A 25,327-nucleotide genomic window follows, 5' to 3' on the forward strand; every position below is an offset into this window, starting at 1 on the left:
TTATCACTGTTATAAATGATGCATCTAGGAGGGTTTGGGTTTATGCTTTGAAATCCAAGGACGAGGTCTTTGGTGTGTTTAAATTGTTTCATGCTATGGTTGAGAGAGAGACAGGTAGATCATTGAAGTGCATCCGCACTAACAATGGTGGTGAATACATTGGTGACTTCCATGAGTATTATAAGTCCCTATGTATACGACATGAACAGACGGTTCCCAAGACCCTCCAGCATAATGGTGTGGCTGAGCGAATGAATCGCACCATTGTAGAGAGAATTAGATGTATGTTATCCCATGCGAAATTGCCCAAGACGTTCTGGGGAGAAGCAATGCACACGGCAGTGTATTTGATAAACAGGTCTCCATCAGCCCCGTTGAATGGAGAAGTACCTGAGAAGGTATGGACTGGACAAGATCCATCGTACAGTCATCTCAGGGTGTTTGGATGCAGGGCATCCGTTCACGTACTAAAGGACGAGAGGTCCAAGCTCGATATGAAGATCAGGCAATGTGTGTTCTTGGGGTACGGTAATGAAAAGTTCAGTTACAGATTATGAGATCCGACTGAGAAGAAGCTCATCAAGAGCAGAGATGTGGTATTCTTTGAAGATCAGTATATAGAAGACATTGATAAGCCAGAGAAGAACCTGCCTAGTTCAGGTGAGCTAGAGGATATGGATCCGGTTATTCCTCCCATGGTGCCTGATGACAGGGGAGTACAGTAAGGTGCAAAGGACAGGGGAGTTCATACAGAAGATGGACCGGGGGAGTAGCTCTCACCTAATCCACCTGTTGAGCCACAGGTGAGGAGGTCATCTGGGGACAGACAGTCGTCCAAGAGGTACTCGCCGCACGAGTACATTATGCTCACCGATGGGGGAGAGGCAGCAGATTATTCTGAGGATCTAGTCGACGAGCATAAAGGGGAGTGGTTGAAAGCTATGCAAGAGGAGATGGAATCCTTGCATAAAAACCACACTTATGATATAGTGAAATTGCCTACGGGCAAGAAAGCTCTGAGCAACAAGTGGGTGTTTAGAAACAAGATTGAACAGAAGAATTCATAGACGAGGTTCAAGGCTAGACTTGTGGTAAAAGAGTTTGGTCAGAGGAAAGGTATAGAATTCGAGGAGATATTCTCACCAGTGGTGAAGATGACATCCATATGGGTACTGCTTGGGTTAGTGGCTAGCATGGATCTGGAGATAGAGCAGTTAGATGTTAAAACTGCATTTCTCCATGGTGACCTGGAAGAAGAGATCTATATGCACCAACTAGAGGGTTCGAAGTCAAGGGCAAAGAGCATATGGTGTGTAGGCTGAGGAAGAGCTTGTATAGGCTGAAACAAGCTCCATGGCAATGGTACAAGAAGTTCAACTCGTTTACATTAAAACATAGATATGACAGAACGGAGTCGGACCACTGTTTGTTCACGCGTAAGTTCTCAGATGATGATTTCTTAGTTCCGCTATTATACGTTGATGACATGCTCATCATGGGAAAAGCCATTAAGAAGATTGACAGGCTGAAATAGGAGTTGGGCAAGTTGTTCGCGATGAAAGACTTGGGCCCAGTTAAGCAGATCCTAGGAATGGAGATAACCTGTGACAGAAGCAGAAGGAAGCTTTGGTTGTCACAAGAGCGGTATATTGAGAAAGTTCTATAGTTGTTCAATATGAATGCAGCGAAGCCGGTCAGTACTCCACTGGATGATCACTTCAGATTAAGCAACATGCAGTGTTCTAAGACGAAGGCAGAGGTGGACAAGATGCAGAAGATACCCTAAGCGTCAGCAGTAGGAAGTTTGATGTATGTTATGGTGTGTATGCACCCAGACATAGCATATGCGGTTGGTATTGTTAGTCGGTATCTTGCCAATCCTGGCAAAGTGCATTGGGCAGTGGTGAAGTGGATACTGAGGTATCTAAGAGGCTCATCCAGGTTGAGCATATGCTATGGTGATGGAAAACTTGTGTTAGAGGGCTACACAGATGCAGATATAGCAGGCGACATAGATTTCAGAAAGTCTACATTGGGGTTCATGTTCACGTTTGCAGGGGGAGCGGTCTCTTGACAGAGCAAGCTACGGAAGGTCGTAGCATTGTCGACGACAAAGGCCGAGTACATTGCAGTCACAGAGGCATGTAAAGAGATGCTTTGGATGAAGAAGTTACTATAGGAACTTAGCCTGAAGCAGGAGCAGCACGTGGTCTATTACGATAGTCAAATTGCTATATACTTGAGCAAGAATCCAAGTCAGCACTCCAAGTCGAAGCACATAAAGATTCAGTATCACTGGATCAGGGATACTTTGGAACATAAGGTGTTATAGCTTGAGAAGGTCCACATGGACGACAATGGGTCAGACATGATGACCAAGGCATTGCTCAAGGGCAAGTTTGAGGTTTGTAGAAATCTGGCTGGCTTGAAGAAGGTGAACTCCTCATGAGTCAGAAAGGGGGAGTGATGGGGTTTTCTTCTTCAGTTCAGAGGAGAGATATTGCAGCAGGTTGAAAATTGGAGTGTTTCATCGCGCTACTCGACCAGTCAAGTGTGGCTACACGACTGGTCAAGGGTGGCGCACGACCGGTCGAGGGTGGCGCTCAACCAGTCGAGTGAGGCTCGACTCAAAGTCCAACGACCAATTAAATTAATTCCTCCGAGGTGCTCGACTAGTCGAGGGAGGTGCTCGACTGGTCGAGGACTCTGCTCGACCAGTCGCGGTTATGCAGATTCGAGTCCAGATTTTGTGCAGATTGCAGAAATCTGAGGCGGTTTCGCAAGAGGTGCGAAAGGGAGTTGCCTAAACTATAAATAAGGGTTCCTAGGGCTTTTCTAGGTAATGCAAAAGAGTTTCCTAAAGCTTTGCAAGCGTTTACTAAAGGGTTTAGGGCTATCAAAGGTGTGAGAGAGAGAGAGAGAGAAAAGAGAAAGAAGAAGCTTGTGGAAGGAAGAGTTATGGTCGTAGAGGTGATTTACTGTGCAATCAACATCTCAATGCTTCTACGTCCTCGTGATCGGTGATATCTCTCCATTTTCTTTATTCTTTTATTGTTTATTCATTCCTGCGTGAGTGAAGAAGGTTTGATCCAAGCGGTGTGTGCTTTTGATTGGTTGTAATGTTCTACTTCATAGTGGATTGTTGATTTGAACGAGATCCCGTGGTTTTTACCTCTTTGAGGGTTTTCCACGTAAAAATCTCGTGTCGTGTGGTTTATGCTTTGATTTATTTCATTGCTTTATCATCCCATAATTCTGGTGTTTTTGGGAGGCTAGATCCTAAGGTTTTGTGTAACGGCCCCCAACAAGAAATGCATTAGAAAATCAGTTTGGTTTCATGCATAGGAGGTCTACCATTGAAACTATTTTCATGGTAAGACAATTGATGGAGAATTATAGGGAGAGGAGGGAGGATCTACACATGAATTTTATTGACTTATAGAAACTATATATTAGGGTCCCTAGAGAGTTAATTTGGTGGGTGTTTGGTAAGAAAAGAGTTTCAAGAGGATATATTGACATTATTAAAGATACGTATAAGGGAGCGGTAACACGTGAGGACCATTGGTGGAGAGATAGGTGAGTTCTTGATTAGTGTAAGCTTGCACAAAGGGTTGGAATTAAGCCCATACCTTTTCACAGTAGCTCTGGATGAGTTAATGAGGCATTTGCTAGAAGAGATCCCATGGTGTATTTTGTTTGCAAATGACATAGTTTTGATAGACAAGGCGAGGGAGAGCCGGAATAAAATAGAGTATATGGAGTTCAACTTTATTAACAATAGGAGTGAAAAGTAGGATTTAGTTAAGGTTCTTGACCAAGAAGTTTCCCAAAATGACCACTTTTGAAATGTTGGGTCAATAATTAATGGTGGTGGAGAGATTGAGAAGGATTGCCCATAGAATTCAACTTGGGTGAAATAAACGTGCGTTTGGAGTTTACGTGATCATCATGTACCATTTAAAGGGAAATTTTATAGGATGGCTATAAGACCAACCATGCTTTATGGAAGGGCAATTAAGGAACAACATTGATTTGTTAAGCTTAACATAGAAACCTTTGTATTGGATCCAGCCTCTTTAAGTGTTATTTGGTGTATGCATTTTGTGTTTTTTTTTTAATCCATCTCAATCTGCAGGTTTCTTGGAAACAATAGCTTGTCTGGTAGCCTTCCTTCCAGTAAAAGCTCATCACTTGTCAGCATGTATGTTATTTGACCTTTTTGTATCGAATTCATAGTTTAAATTGCATTTTCCTCACTTGGACGCATTTGGATTCATCGTTGAATTGAATTTAAATAATTAGCTCCATGAAGTGAAAATAATCAAACCATTACTGTTTGTAGTAGTCACATTGAGGGACCCCAAATTGCAACTTTCTTTCAAGTTGGACAGAAAGGAATTAATTTGCAATTTGAGGGAGACTTCCTAATATGCTTGCTAATGTAACTGCAATGTGGTCATTTCCTTTCTATTGGACTAATTATTCCAATTCAATTTGATAGTCGAACCAACCACAGACTTAGAAATTATCTGTAGTTGCATTTTTATTTGTCTCTTTCATTGTTCTCTTCTGCAAAAGTCCATTGATTTTTTTTAATTTTTTTAATTTTTATTTTATTTTATTTTTTGTCATTCTTTAACATGAATACCATTTGGTATCTAGGAAAAGGCTCTAATATCTAGTGTTTTTGGTTGGTGTTGATCTCGTTTGATGAATTCGTTTGTTTATATGTTGTGTCGGCAGAGATTTGTCCTACAATCAATTATCAGGAAGCTTTCCATCTTGGATCACACAAGGCTTACAACTGTATGTCCGAAAGAAGCACAAGGCTTGCTATTTTCCTCTTCATTTCTCTAGCTACAAAATAGTTCATTATACCATTAAGGCTGCATTGATGTACCATTGAATTGACATGCGATACTTAGTTTAATAGAGTAGATATCATATAACCAAATTGTAGTAAACTTAGTATTGAGAACAAGTAGTCCACAATTCGCAGGTAAGTTCCTTTCAAGTCCAACTTGAAAGTAACACAGTTGCAATTTGAAACTCACTTCCTTATCATGCGTATTGAGGTAGGTAGATACAATTTAGTCATTTCCACTTCATCCAAACTAGTAATTATTGCAATTTGAAGCTCACTTCCTCATTATTGCAGTTGGATGGACAACAGCCTTCTTTATTTCTTTTTCGTGATATATAAATATGGTTTTGGATTTATATTCTGACCAGTGATTACCCATTTCAAACACACCACAACTGTGACTAGTTTTATCTATGCGCTTTGTAATCAAGCACATGGAAGTTGCAGTATAACTTGGGGTACCAATATTCAATCTAGAAAGTGCCAAGTGATTCCCAGCATGTGAACATAGCACGTGTATGAAAGATCAAACACATCAGGGCCATCCATCAGGTGTGTCCCACCTTGAACATGCCATGGGAAATAATCAGGCTGGTCCACGCATCCTACAGGCTGCATGTGTATGAGCAAAAAAGTCCGTTGGGGAAAGACAGTAAATGCTATGTGTCCAACGTCCTTGTGCGGTCCACACTAGATTCCTAGGATGGGGCATGCCCTGCAGTGGTCCCCACCTAATGAGTGGCATGGATCTCTCACACATCTGCACGCCGCCTCTTTAATCTATCACATCAGCAGTTCTCTTCAATGTACTCTCGACGATGTAATAACATGGACTGCAAGCTCCTTTTGAATTGTCTCCCGTTTCAGGAATTTGGTCGCCAACAACTTCGTCATTGATAGTTCTAATAACAGGTATTATTCATTGGTGATGCTGCTCCACTCTTTTGACAAAACAAAAGCATGTTCAATTAACTGTCGTAACTAAGGACACGATATTCCCTGAATTGGTTGTGCATCTTTGTTACATAAGAAATTGTCATATTCTTTTAGTTGCATTAAGTGTTTGATTCTCTGGCATTCAGTGCTTTGCCTTCAGGATTGAATTGTCTTCAGCGGAACTTTCCGTGCAATCGGGATCCTCCAATCTGTAAGCCATCTCTTCTCCTCTTCCATTTGCATTTGGCTGTGTTTGGATGCATGCATGAATTGAATTGCAAAAAGTTTGCAATTTTTTATGCTAATATCCATAATGAGGAAGCAGCAGTCGATCACAATTACATTTCTTTCAGGTCCAACCTGAAAGCAACTGAATTGAATTTTTTAGCGGACCCTAGAATATGAATGGTATGGGAGGACATTATAAATAGTCTATTTCCACTTTTCTATCATATGGCAGTGGGCAGCCCACATACACCCCACCACAGGTGCCAATGTGGCCCATGGGTGCAAGATCCATGCCATCCATCAGTTATATCCCACCATTTAGATGTGCCTTCCAGTAAACCAGGCTGATCCTCAAATCCGGTGAGCTGCAGATCAAGAAACAAATGGATGGGCAGAAATGCTCGTCCTCCATGATTTTCTTCTGGTGTCGTGGCTCACTTGATGAGTGGACCAGCCTGGATTTTAGGTCAGGGCATTAACATGGTGCGACTCTCCTGATGGATGGCTTGGGTCTCACACGTATGTGCCACATGGGCACATGTGCATGTAGATGGGCCACCCTATACAATCCTGTGGGAACAAGAAACCTCTACAAACGAAATTAAATTAAAATTCTAAAAATGGTTAAAGCTCGCTGAAAAATCTTGTATTAAATTCTCTAAGGTTATGTTGGCTGAATCAGACATTCTGTAGCAGTGTCTGATTCCGACACCCACATAATCAGAATCATGTAACCATAGGCTTTGATCTATTTCACTATTTTATTGGCTTACAGATTATTCATTTGCAATCAAGTGTGGCGGCAGAGGGATGACATCTTCCAACGGAATGGTATATGAAAATGATGATGAAGCTCTTGGCACAGCAACATATTATGTGACCGACGAGACCAGGTGGGCCGTCAGCAATGCTGGGTTGTTTGCTGAGAACAATAATGCCTCATATATCAGAAGCTCTTCTTCTCAGTTTCTGAATACTTTGGACCCGGAGCTCTTCCTGACAGCAAGGATATCGCCAGTATCATTAAGATACTATGGTCTCGGGCTTGAGAACGGCCAATACACCATAGCTATGCAATTTGCTGAGATAGGCATCGAAAATACTTGGCAGGGTGTTGGAAGGCGTGTATTCGATATTTATGTCCAGGTGTGTATTTTATAGTAGGATCCGTTTCCTAATTTTGCGTTTGGATGCACATTGAATTGGGAATGCTCGGACTAATCAAGAGTCAATGAAAAAAAGAAGCTAATGATGTTTCCTAGTATATATGGTTAAGAAGTAGCCCAAATTGTAGTTACATCTCTCTCTAGACCCTCAACATGAATGCCAAGGAAAGTTCAATTTGGTTATTTCAATTTTATTAACCTAACAAAAAATTGCAATTTAATTCGACAGTGCATCCAAAAACGCCATAAGTTATTTCTTTCTTTCCCTATTAGTCGGACATTCTTTGCAAAATTTTCAGAAATTATTGATTTGACCACTACCTGTGAAATTTTGAAAAAGACATTATGTTTTATCACCCTAGAGCATTCCATTTTACATGTATTATCACATAACCCTATATACTAAACTTTTGGTTATGCTCAGATCTAACACAAATGTGGAGAGAGTAATATTGGAGTAGCCTTCACATTTCTCTTTGTTTTATATAAGAAAGCATGTTGTAAAAAATATTGATCGATTGATGCCTTTGGTCAAAGCATCAGGTTCATCATGATTACCTGTAATTTATTGAGTTGAAAACTTAGAAAGCATGTAGTTTAAAAAAGGATGGTCAAAGAATAGACAAATGGGTTTTTTCCTAGCCGCATTTATATCACAAGCAATGTTGTCAAAATCATTATTGTATTTTAAATTGTAATAGGGGTTGAATCGTATGGAACTGGAAATTGTATTGAAAATCATAAGATTTTTTTCTTCTGATTTTCTTAGAAAATAAAAATAAATAAATCAGAAAAAAATATTTAAAACTCATCTATGATCCATTTCCCATCAATATGCACCAAGTAATTATAGAGGATACTTCCCTCAGTAGCCACGTGTCCAAGGATAAGGATAACCCACCTCCAGCAGATCTGGAAAATACTTGGTCAAAACAAAGATTGAGTAAATTCAAATTTGTATCTTTGTATTTATCTTCTGGGTTGTTTCTGTTGAATTGGGAAACAAACCCATTTCATTGTAAATATGTTACAACCAAATACTCTTATAACAATGAATACAGAGAGCTCTTATCACTCATCTTTGAGTTGGAGACCTTCACCCAAATCTCAAACGTGTTTATGGTATCATTATAGTGCTGAAGGATTTTTGTCTTTCCTTTATTTTTTGTCGTTCAAGAAATTTACCTTAAAAAACATGCAAGAATCATTTAATAATTTATGTTCTTTTTACCTTTCTTAAGTGTAGAATTACATTGGAAAAGGCGGAATTTAATTATGTAGACTGACAAGAAAAGATATTTTGATTTCCAACCATCATTACCACAACACATATACATCAACATGATCGCAACCATCCATAACAACATTCTAGATAAGTCATAGATCAATTTGGTGTTTCTACTAGTTAAGAAGTAGGAAACCATATGGAAAAACTCCACGGTTTAACTTTGAAGAGAATGCCTATCATTTAGTTTCTTATTAAGGACAAAATAAAATACTGACCTTTTCTAAATGATTCTCAATGGCCCCACCAATTTAAAAACACAAAATGAAAGCCAAGTGTTTATTACAAATGTCTATTGTTCGATAAGGTTTGATAGTATTTTGATTATTAATTCCATTGCAAAGATATGCACCCAAATATGCTCTGTCGAGAGGCTTTCATTGATCTAGGAATAAAGTACATTGCAGGTTATGGTTTGGCACATGTCCTTAATTACATAACCTGGGGAAAAAAATCCCTTTATTAAAAGGTAAAACTAGAGAGAACTAGTATGCGACATGGTACAAAATAGAGTCATGCAAATGATGCATAAAGTCCTAATCTATGGTCTTTCGTCTTCAATGTGTTAATATCATTGATTAGAGGAGCATTCTGTTATTTCAAGGACTCAAGTAGCCATAGCATTCATGACCTATATTTCCTGGAAATTTAGAAGTTCAACCAGCTTGTCTGCCTTGCCCTGAGGCGCTCAAAAGACCTCTAATAGAAACAACATTGGACCATTCTGCTGGAAAAACCAGGGGTCAGCGCAGATTGTCTTGATAGCTAGTGAGACCACCGGGGAATTCAGTTCACCAATTCGAACAGTTAGACGAGGCCACTGTTTGAAGCTCTGGAAATTCAGCGCGGAGCCACCTCCGGAGCCCTAAACAATCACCTGGACCACTACTTAGGTCTCTTAGACAGTCAGCGTGGAGCCAGTCTGCTAGTACTCAGATAGTTGCTGCAGAGCCATTGCTAGGGATCCATTGGCTAGTTCAAAGCCACATTTCAAAGGGATGAGTTGTTGGACTCTTGTTCTCACCTTGTCCCGAGTGTCAGCACAAGGAGGTGAGCGGAGAGTGAGCTTTATCTTTGCGAAGACTGCCTAATGACACTTTGCATTGTCCTTGGATAGTGAACTGGGAGTAAGAACCATGAACCTGCACTGGCCAGATCATTAGCGCAGATTGTGCCAATGATGGTCTTGTGTTGACCTTAGTCACCACATGACATGAACTTGCACTAGCTTGGAGATGAGCGTCGATCGTTCCGCACTGGCCGAGTATGGTTAGTGCGGGTTGAACTTATTAATATTTTGATGCCAAATCGAAGTAAACCTTAAAACAAAAGAGAACAATTATAAATCCGGATTTGAATCTAAATCATAGGATTCAAATCATAGAATTGTAGGATTCATCTAGATAAAAGAGATTCAAGATGGGATTCAAATCATTCTGCTTAAGTTCAGCTCAAATCATAAGTTGTAAATCAACTATGATCACAAGTGATTGATTTGTTTAGCCAAGTAAGCATGAAAAAATAACAATAACGATTTCTAGTTCCTGTAATGAAGAGAGTGGCCCTTAAATTGCAGTCAGGTCTCTTTTTAGTCCAACTTAAATCTAGTGGACTTGCAATTTGGAGCCTAATCCATCATAAATAGAACTTCATTTTTCTACTCAGACTAATAATTGCCAATTCCATATAATAGTGCATCCAAATGCTATTTAAGTTTATCACCATAAAACATCTTACTAAAATTTAAACTTGGGGATGGGATTCAAATCATTCTGCTTAAGTTCAGCTCAAATCATAAGTTGTAAATCAACTATGATCACAAGTGATTGATTTGTTTAGCCAAGTAAGCATGAAAAAATAACAATAACGATTTCTAGTTCCTGTAATGAAGAGAGTGGCCCTTAAATTGCAGTCAGGTCTCTTTTTAGTCCAACTTAAATCTAGTGGACTTGCAATTGGAGCCTAATCCATCATAAATAGAACTTAGTTTTTCTACTTGGACCAATAATTGCCAATTCCATATAATAGTGCATCCAAATGCTATTTAAGTATATCACCATAAAACATCTTACTAAAATTTAGGCTTGGGATAGTTAAGTGGTCTAAAGAAACTGACAGTTCCATAGAACATCGATAGGACAGTCATGATAAGGGTCATCTTGAACTTCGAAATTGGTTCCCACAAATCTTGAAATGCTAAAAAAAATACCTGTACTTTATCTTTGGGTGGGACATTCATTTCTGATCATGTGGGTGGGACATGCATTTCTGATAGTATAGTTTGTGAATTTGGTGTAAGAATAGTCTCCACTAGTTTTGAAACTCAATTAATTGCTTCTTCAGGGAAATCTTCAATTGAAAGATTTTGATATAAAAAAAGCAGCAGGTGGGGTCTCTAGGAGAGCCGTTCAGAGGACTTTCCAGACTATTGTAACCGAACATTTCCTTGAAATCCATCTCTTTTGGGCCGGGAAAGGGACTTGCTGTATACCTAATCAAGGTACTTTTGGTCCATCCATTTCGGCCATCAGTGTCACTCCAGGTAATATATCCAGGACTGAATATTAGAATTAAATTCTGCAAATTTCTAACTGTTTGATACTAACAGATGAATATCCATATCCTTTTTCTTTTTTCTTTTTTAATTTAGATTTCATACCGACTGTTAGAAGTCCGCCAGGATGGGGAAAGAAAAGCAAGACTGGTTTGATCATTGGGATTGTAGTTGGTGTTGGCGCTCTGAGCTTTATATCCATTTTCGCAGTTTTTATCTGGAGACGCAGGAGAAGGGGTATTGATGAAGATGTAGGTAATGCCAATATTGCTAAATTAGGGTGCATTTGGATGCTCAACTGAAGTGGATTGCAATTCATTCAAATCATTGCAGAGGAATGACCAAAGTTGGGGGTGATGCCGTAATTGCAATTCCATGTATACCAACTTGAAATGGTCACAATTGCAATCTTGAGACTAACCATACTTGGTCACTTTCTGTTTTATTGAAATGGATTATTATGATTCAATTCAACTGAGCATCCAAACACAACCTAATCGATATGCATTGAAACTCCAACTCAGACACTTGTAACTCAATTGGCGGAATATAGTCTTCCGTCTCAAACAGGAGAAATTACAATTTTGTTCCAAAAAAACTTCTTGTGGTCAATTGCTTAGGCCATATTCAGATGTCCAGGAGGGCAGGATTCCATTCCACCCAGGTCGATATCCGCAACACATTTCAAACATGACCTGAAACATCCTAGATATTGACTTGGGGCAGAAAAAGTGGACAATTGCTACTCTCTATACTGGAGTTCCCATTTTCTATGTTGTCTCGAACACTCAACGGAATTGATGAACATCTAGTTTGCCAAAATATCCATTGTGATTGTGATTTAGGGTACATCCAAACACACCCTTAGGATGTGCTTGGACGCACAATTGAATCATATTGCAATAATTAGTTCAGTGGACTGGAAATGGAAAATTTATAAAATATTCATATTAATGGAATATTATTGAAATTGCAATACATTAATTTTGAGGTTGGACTTGAAAGGAGAGCAACTGATTGTCGTTACGGTCTGGTTATTTCATCAGGACTCAACTGAATGCTCATAATTCAATTGGTTGTGCATGCAAACACAGCCATACAATTTTGTTTTTAGTGAAGCCCATGTTCAAAAATAGAGATTGTGCATGCATTGATTAAGTAGATAATATGATCCAAATCTTCCTTCGTATTTGAATTTGCAGAGTGTCTAATCATGGCTGCCAAAGCAAACAGTTTCAGTTATTCTGAACTAAGGGCTGCAACAGAGGACTTCAGTCCGGCAAATAAGTTGGGAGAGGGAGGATTTGGGCCAGTTTATAAGGTACCTTTTTGTGTTTGATCTGAAATAAAAAAGAAATGGAAATTTAAGAACTAAGGATGTGTTCGGAAGTTTCCACTTTTGTCAGTAAAACGGGTTCGGCTCAAATCACAAATGAGAAAAGAATGGGTTTGTAATTCTAGAATATTATTATCTCACTTGGTTTGGGTTGAGAAAATGGAAACAGATTCCAATTTGTGGGGACATCCAAACGGGCCTGTAATTATGCACTCTTGATAATTTGATAATGGACAACAATGCATGCATGCATATGACACACCTAGAAACGTACAAAGATTAGCCGGGATAGTGGATGCATGGATAAAGGAAGAAGATTACTGTTTTCTCCTAATCCATGACTTTATAAGCAGAGTGAATCTCTAAAATGAGAAATAAAATTGACATTATTGAATGAAAAGTGCTGTCGTTAACATACTTGATGGCCTTATTTAAGCAAAAGAAGCCCTAGACTCCTACAACTCAAACTAGGAAACTTTTCTGAAATAGTAAAAATTACTAAAAAGCAGTAAAGACATATAATCCTACCCAAACTCATAAACAACCCTTAGGTGATTAAGCAAAGACTTTGGACCTCAATCAGACTCTTAAAACCCTACAAAAAGCGAAAAAAGGAACTTACTTAAAATAGTAAGTTTTGAACTAAACATAATTTTGACTCAGAAAACTGTCATTTGTTTAGAAATCCTTGAGGCCAACATACTCCATCAATTTCCATGTCATAGGGCTCATCAATAGCTTTCCAACGCATATATATGGGCAAATCCGATAACTTGTCACAAAGATATGACTGTCAGAAGCTATAGTTCGCATTTAGGTCATTTTTACCCAATCAGGGCTCTTCTAGCCCAAATTCATGCGAGCCTGGCACTCTATTGAGTCATTCATGACCCGTTCTACATCATCCGTCCATCCATGCATATAGATGCATAGGTAACGTGAGTATTCATTTATTTTATATTGATTCATTGTATTTTTATAGGGAACACTCTCAGATGGACAGGTAATAGCCGTGAAGCAACTCTCGGTAGCATCTCATCAAGGAAAGAATCAGTTCATAACAGAGATTGCTACCATATCTGCAGTACAGCACCGGAATCTCGTGAGTTTGTATGGATGCTGCATCGAGGGAGATAAGCGGCTTCTGGTTTACGAGTATCTTGAAAACAAGAGCCTTGATCAGGCACTCTTCGGTATGGGACCATATTCTTGTAATGGCCTATCATAGAGTAGGGTGTGGAATCCTACCACACACATGCCAATGTGGCGTGTATGTAACAGATCCAGGCCATCTATTTGGTGGGTCTCACCATGGATGGGCCATTGCCCAAATCTAGGCCATCCATTCATAAGGTGTTCCACACTTGTATGAAATAAATTGACAGTTAAGAACCACATTTGTCATGCACTAGTTATCTGCCTGATGATGATCATACCAGCATGATATTTGGGCCATGGCATATGAAAGGTGGGCCTCACCTGATAAACAACATTGTTCTCACACAGACATGATCATTAGCAATTTCATTTCCTCGCAGGAGAGAGCAACTTGAATCTAACCTGGGCCACCCGCTATGAGATATGCTTGGGTACGGCCAGAGGTCTTGCTTATCTGCACGAAGAATCGAGGCTCCGAATTGTACATAGAGATGTCAAGGCCAGTAATATTCTACTTAACTCTGACCTTGTCCCCAAGATTTCAGATTTTGGTTTGGCAAAGCTATACGATGATAATAAGACTCACATCAGCACACGGGTCGCAGGGACAATGTAAGAGCCACTTGACCATCTTCGTTCACCTATCTTACTTAGAGGGTTGATTGGATGTTTGATTAAACTGAAATGCAACAATCTAGTTGATGAGAAATGACCGAAGTGGGGTGGCCATTTTGATCAATGTGATGAGCAAACCATAGTTCAAGAACCCAAGAACTCGATTCAACTATTACCGGTTGGGTCGGGTTGATTCAAAAGACTCAAACGATTCTTAAATTGACTCAATTGGTATAATATATAATTGAAGGATACAAGCGGTGTGAACAAAGATTTGAACTTATTATATATATAAATTTACCCACAAAAAAGGCTTGTTGCTTGTGTAACATGTTTAAACACACTGATGCAAGTTTGATTCTTAGAGAGTCGGCTGGAAGTCTCGTCCAGTCGAGTCTACTCAGCTACATTTCGATTCAAGTCAACAGTTTTAAAACTATGGACTAAAAACAATTTGCAACTATATGCATTTCAAGGGCTATTACCCCATTTTGTAAGGAGTGAGTCCAACCCCACTTTGGTCATTGTCGCTTCAGGGTGCATTTGGTTACACAATCAACTTGCAATTTGGTTACACAATCAACTTGCAATTATTAGTCCAGAATATAGTTCAAAAACTCAAAAAATACACTACTCGTTATCCGACTGGGTTGGTTTGACTCAAAGTATTGCCCGAGTCTTTGTTCGACTTGACTCGATATTTAAGAAATGGCTTAAGGGATATTCAGAGTAATAGCAGATATAACTAAAACTGGGAAAAATAGTCTCAACACAGCGCTTGTGCATTGTTGGATGGGTTCAATTCACTTCCTTTCAGTCATGAATCTCCTCACATTCCCCTTTATTGAAAACAATACACTCGCCACCTGTGACTTGGTTTGAGTCATGCCACATCAAATTGATTGAGTAGAGGAGCAGACTCAAGGAGTCTTGCCAAGTCGGAACCAACTCATATTCATGAGTGATTTTGCATGTGAGTCAGCTGAAATCTTGTTGAGTCAAGTTGACTCAGCCAAGTAAAGCTGAGTCACTGAGTTTTAGAACTATGGTCCAAAAAGGTCGAAAAATAAAATGTTGATAGCCTTCTTATGAGTACTAGGAAAAATCATTATTTCTTTCTATTATTCATCTTTATTAAACAGGTTTGCAATTCAATTCACAATGCACCCAACAGGCTTATTAAATCTATTGTTTACATTCACCTGTGGGCCCATTTGGATGCTCAATTGGACTAAATTGCGAGAATCAGTTGTTAAGAAATGATCGAAGTGGGGTGACTATTTTAATCAATATGATGACGAAACACCAAATCGCAATTCCATGGTTAGAACTGAAACAATTGTAGTTCTGGTTAAGGGGCTAGTGTCTCATTATGAATGGGGTAGGGGGAGCCCCACTTTGATCATTTGCACTTCAGGGTGTGTTTCGATTCACTATCAAACCTGATTGCTATTATTAGTCCAAACACATATTAAAAAAAATTTAATCTCCTTACTGTGAATACTTGTCAAACATCATTAGTTCATTTCATTCCTCTTGACTAAATTGAATTTGCACAATTGAATTCACTAATGCATTCAAAAACCATCTTACTGATCAAATTATTCCAATCTAATTCAATTGAGCATCCAAACACATCCTAATTTTCTAACTATGAGGTTTTTATATGGAAATAACCTTGAGCTTCTTGAATTCTTGAAGTGGGTATCTTGCACCAGAGTATGCCATGCGTGGGCATCTGACAGAAAAGGCTGATGTGTTCGGATTTGGGGTTCTCGCACTTGAGATTCTTAGCGGAAGGCCCAATGCAGATACAAGCTTCGATCAAGATAAGATATATCTCCTCGAATGGGTATGACATTTTAATTACCTGATATTAATCAGAATCCATAGGAAGGTAATTTAATTCTTCAATTAGGATTTAGGTGTTGTGGGAACATAATTCGAACATGCACTTGTGGTTTATCAAGATTCTTCATCTTGCTTGCAGTTTCCATGTTCCAGTGATTAGGCTTCATTGTTTATGAATCAAATTAATGATCATCGAGGGTGCGTTTGGAAGCACTTCTGATTTGAATAGCTTTTTTTTTTTTTTTCCGAAGAATAAATTCAAATAGCAATTATGAGACTAATAAAGCGGAAATAACTAAATTGTATTTCCTTAGCATTTTGTTGGAAGTCTGGGAGCCAAATTACAGTTGTGTTACTTTTGAGTTGGACAACTAAGAATTGTAATTGCAATTTGAGTATTTCCTGGCTGTGGACTCTGCTAGGAAACCTCATTCACTTCTGTCATTTTGTCCTCTTGGTTAAATTGAAGGTTTGCAATTCAATTTGCTTGTGCATCCAAATGCAACCTTAAAAGGAATGGCAACTTACCAATCTGCGAAACATGAGCATCCTACATGTGCCAACATGGGACACATATGCAAGATATGAGTCATCGATCAAGTGGGTTCCATGGAAAATGTTTCCTACCCCAAAAATCAGGATGGCACACTTGAGGTCAACTATATTCTATAAAATTTATGAATGGTTTGAAAGGGAGAGCCAATGGTTTAAATCAAATGTACAAATGACCTGCCTAATCGGTGGACCACCCCAATTTTCGGGCTAGGGTCAAGCAGGACCTGGCTAATGAACATCTAGCTCTCACACACGTCACATTGGCACATCTGGGATGTTTCTATTTCATGTTTGCAGACGAACATCGACAAAGTAGCATTCCTTCAATCACAAAATAATGAATTTTGTTGATAATTCGTTCTACTAAATGATCACTGGCTAGCTTTCGATATGGATTTATGGATGTTAAATCGATATGTTTATACTTTCATCAATGTGTTACTAATAAGTTACAATTCTATAATTTCTCAGGCTTGGAATCTACATGAAGCTAACTGTCCATTTGAATTGATCGATCCAACACTGCCCGAATTCGATGAAGGAGAAGGACTACGAATGATTGGTGTAGCTCTTATGTGCACTCAAACATCACCAATGCTAAGGCCATCCATGTCCCATGTGGTAGCCATGTTATCAGGCCACATCGAAGTAAGCAGTGTCATATCGCGGCCCGGCTACTTAACAGAGTGGCAATTCAATGACTTAAACAGCTTTAGGACTGATGATATGTTAAGAGAGTCCATTGGAAGAACCATGAACAGTCAATGTGGCACATCATCGAATTCGAACACGTCCATTCATGTGGAAGTCTCGCCTCTTCCCACGCAGCTGATGTTGCAAGAGATCATTGGAGAAGGAGAGTTGTGATCGACTTCTAAGCTGTCCATGAATGCACAAATACATACGAACATGGGTACATATGTAGATAAATACATACTGTGATGGATGCATGTATGTATACCATCTAAATGGATGTCATGTAGAGGTTTCGATCGTTTGTATTTGGGATGTTATTGGAGAGTTATTTGAAACTCCTGCTGTATGTGACACTTGATACACAGGCGCTCAGTAATTGTATAAGTGGTGCAAATGAAGTCAAATTAAACTGACTAGATTGTGGAAGTCTACGGTGTTGAGTCGAAATCCCAATATTAGATTTGATGAACAATCGAAACCTCTCATTTGTGGACACTTGTTTGTCGAAATAGGACCATGAACAATCCAAACCTCTCAAATAAGTGCAATTTTTAGGTCGTGTGTTAGATGTGTACCTCAAAAAGTCAATCATTCATGTATTGTTTTACTTGTGATCATTTAGTTGAATGAAATATTCTTTGGCTCTTCACGAGTAATTGCATGTGGAACTCTCAATGGGAAAAAAATGAAGTAGACACAATGGCCATCATTGCTTAGAGATACTTGTGTATGTATGGTTCTTGTGTACCCTAGATTTCATTACCACTTCATTGGATTTGGATGACTTGAGGTTAGGTTTGTGGATATCATGTGTGTGGAACCACAGAAGTTTTGGATCAAGCTTATATTTGTGTTTTCCCTTCATACATGTCTGTATGATCTTATGAACAGGTTGGATGATAAATAAACATCACTTTGGGGCCTATAAAGGTTTCAACGGTGGAAATCATTATCGCCACTGTTTCCTGTGGTATGATCTACTTGATCTTTGGATATGCTTTAATTTTGGTGTCAACCTCTTAAATTAGATGGAAAAATGAATGGACTGAGTAGAAAGACCACATGCATTCAAGGTGGGCCGAATTGAGTTTACAGGCAACCCCAACACAGCGGATTTACAGGTTACAGGATTCTGTGGGGCTACCGTGATTTATTTTATCTATGCTGTCCATACATTTTATTGTAGTACACGAGCATAAAATTAAAACATATCCAAAGCTCAACTGGACCACTTCACAAGAACAAATAAGATAATGATTTCCACCGTTCAAACCTTCTTAGGGCCAACTCCCATCAAAGCTGTTCACAAGATCACACAGACTTGGATTAAGTGAAAATACAAATTTCAGTTTGATCCAGTTGTTTTCATTTAAGATGCGGGTTCCAATTCTAGGTTTGGGTTGTTTGGAGCGTGGATTTGCTAGTAACCTTGTATAGCCAATGGCAAGTGATCAGTGCTCTGTGAACTCCAACATGATGTATGTGTTTCATACGAGCTATCTATCCATTTTTTTTCAAATCATTTTATGATATAAGTATAAAAATAAAGTAGATTTAAATACCAAGTGGACCACATCATATGAAAAAGTGTTGATCGTACGCTCACCATTAATAACTTATTGAAGACTACAAACATCCATCCATCCATATCATCTATCCATCCAAACAACCACCCATCCATTCCCATCCCAAACATCCAATCATCTATCCATTCCATCCAAACATCTATCCATTCCATCCAACCATCCATCCCATCGATTAATCTATCAATATCCATCCATCTAACCATCCAACCATCTCATCGATCAATCTATCCATCCGTCCATCCAATCATCAAATTCATTCATCTAACCATCCAACCATCCCATTCAAACATCCATCCATCCCATTAATCCATCTGAAATATCTCATTCATCGGTCCATCCATCCCATCTATTCACATATTGATCCATCTAACCATCCCATTCAACCATCCATCCAACCAACCATCCAACCATCCCATCTATCCATCCATCTAACCGTCCAAACATCCATCCATCCAACCATCCATCCATCCCATCCATCCACTATTCAATTGATGATTGGAGGTAGATTTACTGGTTGAAAGCACTTTGTGTTGTACAATCATTGATTGGGAGGTTGATCTTGTGATTGTCGGTGATGTACAATATTCGATTGTTGATTAGAGTGAAGTGATGCATGATGATTTCCACTATCCGATAAAGGATTGGAGGTTGATCGGATGGTCAACAACACTTTCTATCGTTCGATTGTTGATTGGAGGTCGATCAAGCGATTGTCAATGTGCACCATTCCATCGTTAATTGGGGAATTGATAACAAGATTTATGTTGGTTTGCACTGTTCAATCATTAATTGGAAGTTCATCAGATGTTCAACATCACTTTGTGTCATCCGATTGTTGATTAAGAAATCAATCGAGCGATCATCAGTAATGTGCACTGTTCGATCGTCGATCAGGAACTTAATGAGACAATATACAGATAATTTATGATGTTATTGCAAATACTTTACTCTTTCGCAATAAAACTACATTCGTCGCAAAAAAAGTTTCAGTTGGAATTTGTTGCAATGAGTTAACCTAGTCGTCGCTAAAACAAACTATTTGCAGTGATTTTTGTGTCGTTGTAAAAACAATGATGTTTTGTGACAACACTCAATTCGTCGCATAAAGTGGACATTAGCGATGACAATTGAAACGCATGGCTAAACGTCTTTCCCGCCATGTAATTTTTTCAAAAAAAATTGGTGGAAAATATTTTATCGATGATAATTATAGCTCGTCGCAAAAACGTCAACTATTTGCGATGCTTTACAATGTTGTTGCAAATACTCTACCATTTCGTAATGAAACTACATTTGTCGTAAAAAGTTTTACTTGGTATTTGTTGCAACGAGTTAACCTAGTCGTCGCTAAAACAAACTATTTGCAGTGATTTTTGTGTCGTTGCAAAAAATAAAATTGGTGGGAAACGTTTGAATACAATAATTATAGCTCGTCGTAAAAACGTCAACTATTTGTGATGATTTACAATATTGTTGCAAATACTCTACCATTTCGCAATGAAACTACATTCGTCGAAAAAAGTTTCAGTTAATATTTATCGCAACGACTTAACCTGGTCGTCGCTAAAACAAACTATTTGCAGCGACTTTTGTGTCGTTGCAAAAAATAATGTTTTGCGACAACACTCAATTCGTCGTATAAAGTGGGCATTAGCAATGACGATTGAAACATGTAGCGAAACGTCTTTCCTGCCATGTAATTTTTCTGAAAAAATTTAGTGGGAAACGTTTTAACGACGATAATTATATCTCGTCGCAAAAACGTCAACTATTTGCGATGCTTTACAATGTTGTTGCAAATACTCTACCATTTCGCAATGAAACTACATTCGTCGTAAAAAGTTTTAGTTGGTATTTGTCACAACGAGTTAAACTAGTCGTCGCTAAAACAAACTATTTGCAGTGACTTTTATATCGTTGCAAAAAATAAAATTGGTGGGAAACGTTTGAGATACGATAATTATAGCTTGTCGCAAAAACGTTGACTATTTACGATGATTTACAATATTGTTGCAAATACTCTACCATTTCGCAACGAAGCTACATTCGTCATAAAAAGTTTAAGTTGGTATTTATTGCAACAAGTTAACCTGATCGTCGCTAAAACAAACTATTTGCAGTAACTTTTGTGTCGTTGCCAAAAATAATGTTTTGCGACGATACTCAATTTGTTGTCTAAAATGGACATTAGCGATGACGATTGAAACGCGTGGCGAAACATCTTTCCCGCCATGTAATATTTTCAAAAAAAATTGGTGGAAAACGTTTTAGCGACGATAATTATAGCTCGTCGCAAAAACGTCGACTATTTGCGATACTTTACAATGTTGTTGCAAATACTCTACCATTTCACAATAATACTACATTCGTCGCAAAAAGTTTAAGTTGGTATTTATCACAACAAGTTAACCTGGTTCTCGCTAAAACAAACTATTTATAGCGACTTTTGTGTCGTTGCAAAAAATAATATTTTGCGACGACACTCAATTCGTGGTATAAAGTGGACATTAGCGATGACGATTGAAACGTGTGGCGAAATGTCTTTCCCGCCATGTAATTTTTTCAGAAAAAATTGGTGGGAAACGTTTTAGCGACGATAATTATAGCCCGTCGCAAAAATGTCGACTATTTGCGATGATTTACAATGTTGTTGCAAATACTCTAACATTTCGCAATGAAATTACATTCGTCGTAAAAAGTTTCAGTTGGTATTTGTCGCAATGAGTTAACCCTGTCGTCAGTAAAACAAACTATTTGTAGCGACTTTTGTGTCGTTGCAAAAAATAATGTTTTGTGACGACACTTAATTCGTTGCATAAAGTGGACATTAGCGATAAGGATTGAAACGCGTGGCGAAACGTCTTTCCCGCCATGTAATTTTTCTAAAAAAAATGGTAAGAAATGTCTTAGTGGCGATAATTATAATTTGTTGCAAAAACGTCGACTATTTGCGATGATTTACAATGTTATTGCAAATACTTTAACATTTTGCAATAAAACTAAATTCATCGTAAAAAGTATAATTCAGTATTTTTTGCAATGAGTTTAACTAGTCGTTGCAAAAAGAACTGTGGAAAAAAGTCTAATGTTATATTTTCGCAACGAGCTTAACCAGTCATCGCAAAAGCTACTATTTGCGATAACTTTTGTGTCGTCGTAAATTTTTTTTTTTTTACAACACCTAATTTTTCACAAAAAAGTGGCTATTAGCAACAACTGGTTAAGCTCGTTGTGAAAAATTCATATGACAAGTTTTCGCGACAAGTTTTGCGATGACAATTGAAGTTCGTCGTAAAAAAGTTAACTATTAGCAACGATTTAAACTGCCATCATAAATAATCTATTTTTTGCAATGACTTGAAATGTCATTGTAAAAAATTGACTTTTTGCATTGAAGTTAGACTCGTCACTAAAAAAGTCGTTGCAAAAAGTCTAATTTGTTGTAGTGTTGGCATGTCTAAGTAGTGAGCGTCAGATAAATTCTCTTTTCAGGCACACCTCAGACCCCTCACCTCAGATCCAGAGTCTGATTTTACTAGACAAAGTGGGTCTGGGGTCCATTAGGAAATCCGAAAAGGGTTCCTAAGGTTCGCGTTATAAGTAGGATGTCGATTGTGTTAGGCAATATGATAGGCTCCCCCTAGATCTTGTTGCCTGGGGAAGCCTGAATTGTCCAAATTCTTTACAACTTACACATGAAATGAAATTTTCCAGTTTAAAAAAGAGAGAGAAAAAAAGAAAAAAATACATCATGGAGGCCACTCAGAGCTCTTGCTCTTGTTAAGTTTGGGATGGACAGGGGTATTACGCAATTGGCATCCTAATTGCTCACAGCCAATCGTTCTCATTGTCAAATGGAAGCACAACAACGAATAACCTAAGTACCATTATCAGTGCGGCAATTTTGCATGAGATTAATAGATGGTGATGATGATCATTTTCAATTTTCATATATACACAACTCTATTTGTATGTATATATAACTTTTTGTATTCTATTTTTAACCGTTCTTGGAAAACTCAATTGTAAAGAACATGTATTATAGCAATGAAAAAATATAGCATGCTAAAGATCTTTAAGGACACTTGGAATGCTTTTTACAAAATCACAACTGGCAGGATGAAAAGACAGGGAGCAGCTGAAAGGTATCTAAAAGCAAACTAGGTGGCTAAGAGGCACCCAAGAGGCCTGGCCAAGAGGTGTCCAAAAGTAGATCGAGCTGCCGAGAGGTGTTCAGGAGCAGAACGAGTGGTTGAGAGGCGTCTAGAAGTGAAATGAATGGTCGAGAGGTGTTCAAAAGCGGAACAGACATATGGAAACATATGAAGAAAGATAGAAGGATTTGAAGACTACTTGGCAATGGTTTAGCTGCCATATTTAAGAAAGAAACATCTAGAAAATTAATATTACACGTCATCAGACGACCGACAAAAAGTAATGCGGCTGATACGTGGTCGATGAACGATTATCAACTAAAGTAGAGCTTGGTCGAGAGAAGAGGAGCAGTTATGAAGAAGAAACGTAACAGAAAGATGGATCTAGAGAAATGATTTTCGACTACTGTAATCGTTGTAGTAATGAAAGAAGGATCTAAAAGAATAAGTTACAACAAAAATCTATAAATAACAGAGGAATGTGATGGAGCAAGACATCTCAATCTTAATCATCTCAAAAAATAATCAACCAACAACAATCAATCAAATCTATCCATTTATCTTTTTTCTCAGCATATCTTAACAGTGGCGGTAATTCTTAGCCATAATTTTTAGTTGTAATCTAAGTCAACACTCACATGTTGGATTTGTTCTTTATCCAATATCAAACAGTTCTTTCAAAAGACTCATTCTTATAGTTGCTCTAGTGACTGCTTGTGAGGTTGTCATATTGTTTGATTTGCACTGGTATTTTAAAAGTCGGTTTTTTTTCGAAGCAAAAAGTAACTCATCTTCAAAAGAAGAACCCCACCACCCTTCGATTATTGCCTGATCGTTATAAACTTCTGCAAGTAATTGAATAAGCAACCAATCTTCTCATAAACTGATAATATACGTTCATATTAAACATCTATTTATTTTGGCATTTGGGGTCAAAGTTTATTGGTTTGGATCAAGCTATTGTATTGATTCTAATACGCCCATACAATAGAAAACAAACTGAGCGACCAACATAGCTACGATGTTTACATATACTTGGATACATAAATCCAGATGGATAGGTGTACACCTATTTAGACATCGAGCAGTTTGGTAATTGGTATTTGAGTCATTATTTTCATTTATTTAGCTTGTTCTTAGTTTGTGGACAACTATACATGCCCTTACGGTAATTTTAAGTGATTTTGAACATGCGTTGTTAGAAAATTTATTGAGGAATGAATTGATGATTGATTTCCTTTTGATGAATCAAGGGATGCGATGTGATGAGAGGTTGTGCCAAGAAAAGAAAAATGAGAAACTTAAAGCAATTTCTACAAGACATGCGTGCCAACCCTGTATGTGCTAACAAAATCTGTGCCATTTGTCAAGCGGCACCTACCATGAACATGGCCTAAAAAGTCAGGCGAGTCTGGCTCACGTGCTGGACTATTGGGAGTCTTCGTTAACGTGAAAAATATAAAATTGACCAAATCGATCGGTTTGTCAAGCATGCAAAAATTGACCAACAAGAAGTTGGCCACATGTGTCAACTTGGGACACGTATAGATTTATGCTCTTAGATGGACATCAACCCTGTGGTACATGGACATGTATCTGAACTTCCTTGTCTTTTAAATACAGAAACTTTTGGGGTTGTTTGGATACCAAGTAACTTCTTATACAAGCACCTTTTCAAAAACAATTTAACAACGCAAGGTTGCTTATGCTTGTTATTAAACTGTATACTTTTTCACTTTGTTCTCTCTCTGTCTCTGGTTCTCATCTCTCGGCATATCAGTGACAATGCAATCAAAGGGGACGACCTCTCAAATGATGGAGTGCTCATATCAAAGATAGAGAAGGGGCTCACACGATGGACAATTGACATCAAAGGTGGGTTTTACGTGATGGGCAATGGATATTGAAGGTGGGCCACACATGATGGGCAATTTATATTGATGGTTTGCCTTCATGATGGATGACCCACATCAAGGTGGGCCCCACATAATGGGCAGCCCACACCAAAGGTTGGTCCATAATGATGAATGGCCCACAGCAAGCCTTGCATGATGGATGACCTACATTAAAGGTGGGGCCCACACGATGGACGGTCCACATCAAAGGTGGGCGCCACAAAATGGGCAATGCACATTGAAGTTGGGTCCCACATAATGGACGATCCACATCAAAGGTTAGCCCCTAATGATGAATGGCCCACGTCTAAGGTAGGTGGGGCCTTGCGACCCACATCAAAGGTGGGGCCCACACGATGGACAATCCACATCAAAGGTGGGCTCCACATGATGTACAATAACATTTATGATGGGCACCACAAGATGAATGATCCATATCAAGGTG

At 38.5% G+C, this 25,327-nt stretch overlaps 1 protein-coding gene across 1 annotated transcript in view; it reads left to right on the forward strand.

Moving 5' to 3' along the window:
• The window catches only part of LOC131219919 (uncharacterized), a 96,343-nt gene that overhangs the window by 20,485 nt on the left and 50,531 nt on the right, over positions 1-25,327 (forward strand). Inside the window, exons 13-24 of the mRNA XM_058214905.1 lie at positions 4,139-4,204; positions 4,747-4,809; positions 5,735-5,779; positions 5,950-6,014; positions 6,807-7,177; positions 10,826-11,024; positions 11,133-11,291; positions 12,239-12,357; positions 13,355-13,565; positions 13,911-14,142; positions 15,847-15,997; positions 17,023-17,415. Coding sequence (XP_058070888.1) covers positions 4,139-4,204; positions 4,747-4,809; positions 5,735-5,779; positions 5,950-6,014; positions 6,807-7,177; positions 10,826-11,024; positions 11,133-11,291; positions 12,239-12,357; positions 13,355-13,565; positions 13,911-14,142; positions 15,847-15,997; positions 17,023-17,415 — 2,074 coding nt within the window. The remainder of the gene's footprint in view (positions 1-4,138; positions 4,205-4,746; positions 4,810-5,734; positions 5,780-5,949; positions 6,015-6,806; positions 7,178-10,825; positions 11,025-11,132; positions 11,292-12,238; positions 12,358-13,354; positions 13,566-13,910; positions 14,143-15,846; positions 15,998-17,022; positions 17,416-25,327) is intronic.

Source organism: Magnolia sinica, chromosome 12, assembly GCF_029962835.1.
Source record: "Magnolia sinica isolate HGM2019 chromosome 12, MsV1, whole genome shotgun sequence".
Taxonomy (NCBI): Eukaryota; Viridiplantae; Streptophyta; class Magnoliopsida; order Magnoliales; family Magnoliaceae; genus Magnolia; species Magnolia sinica.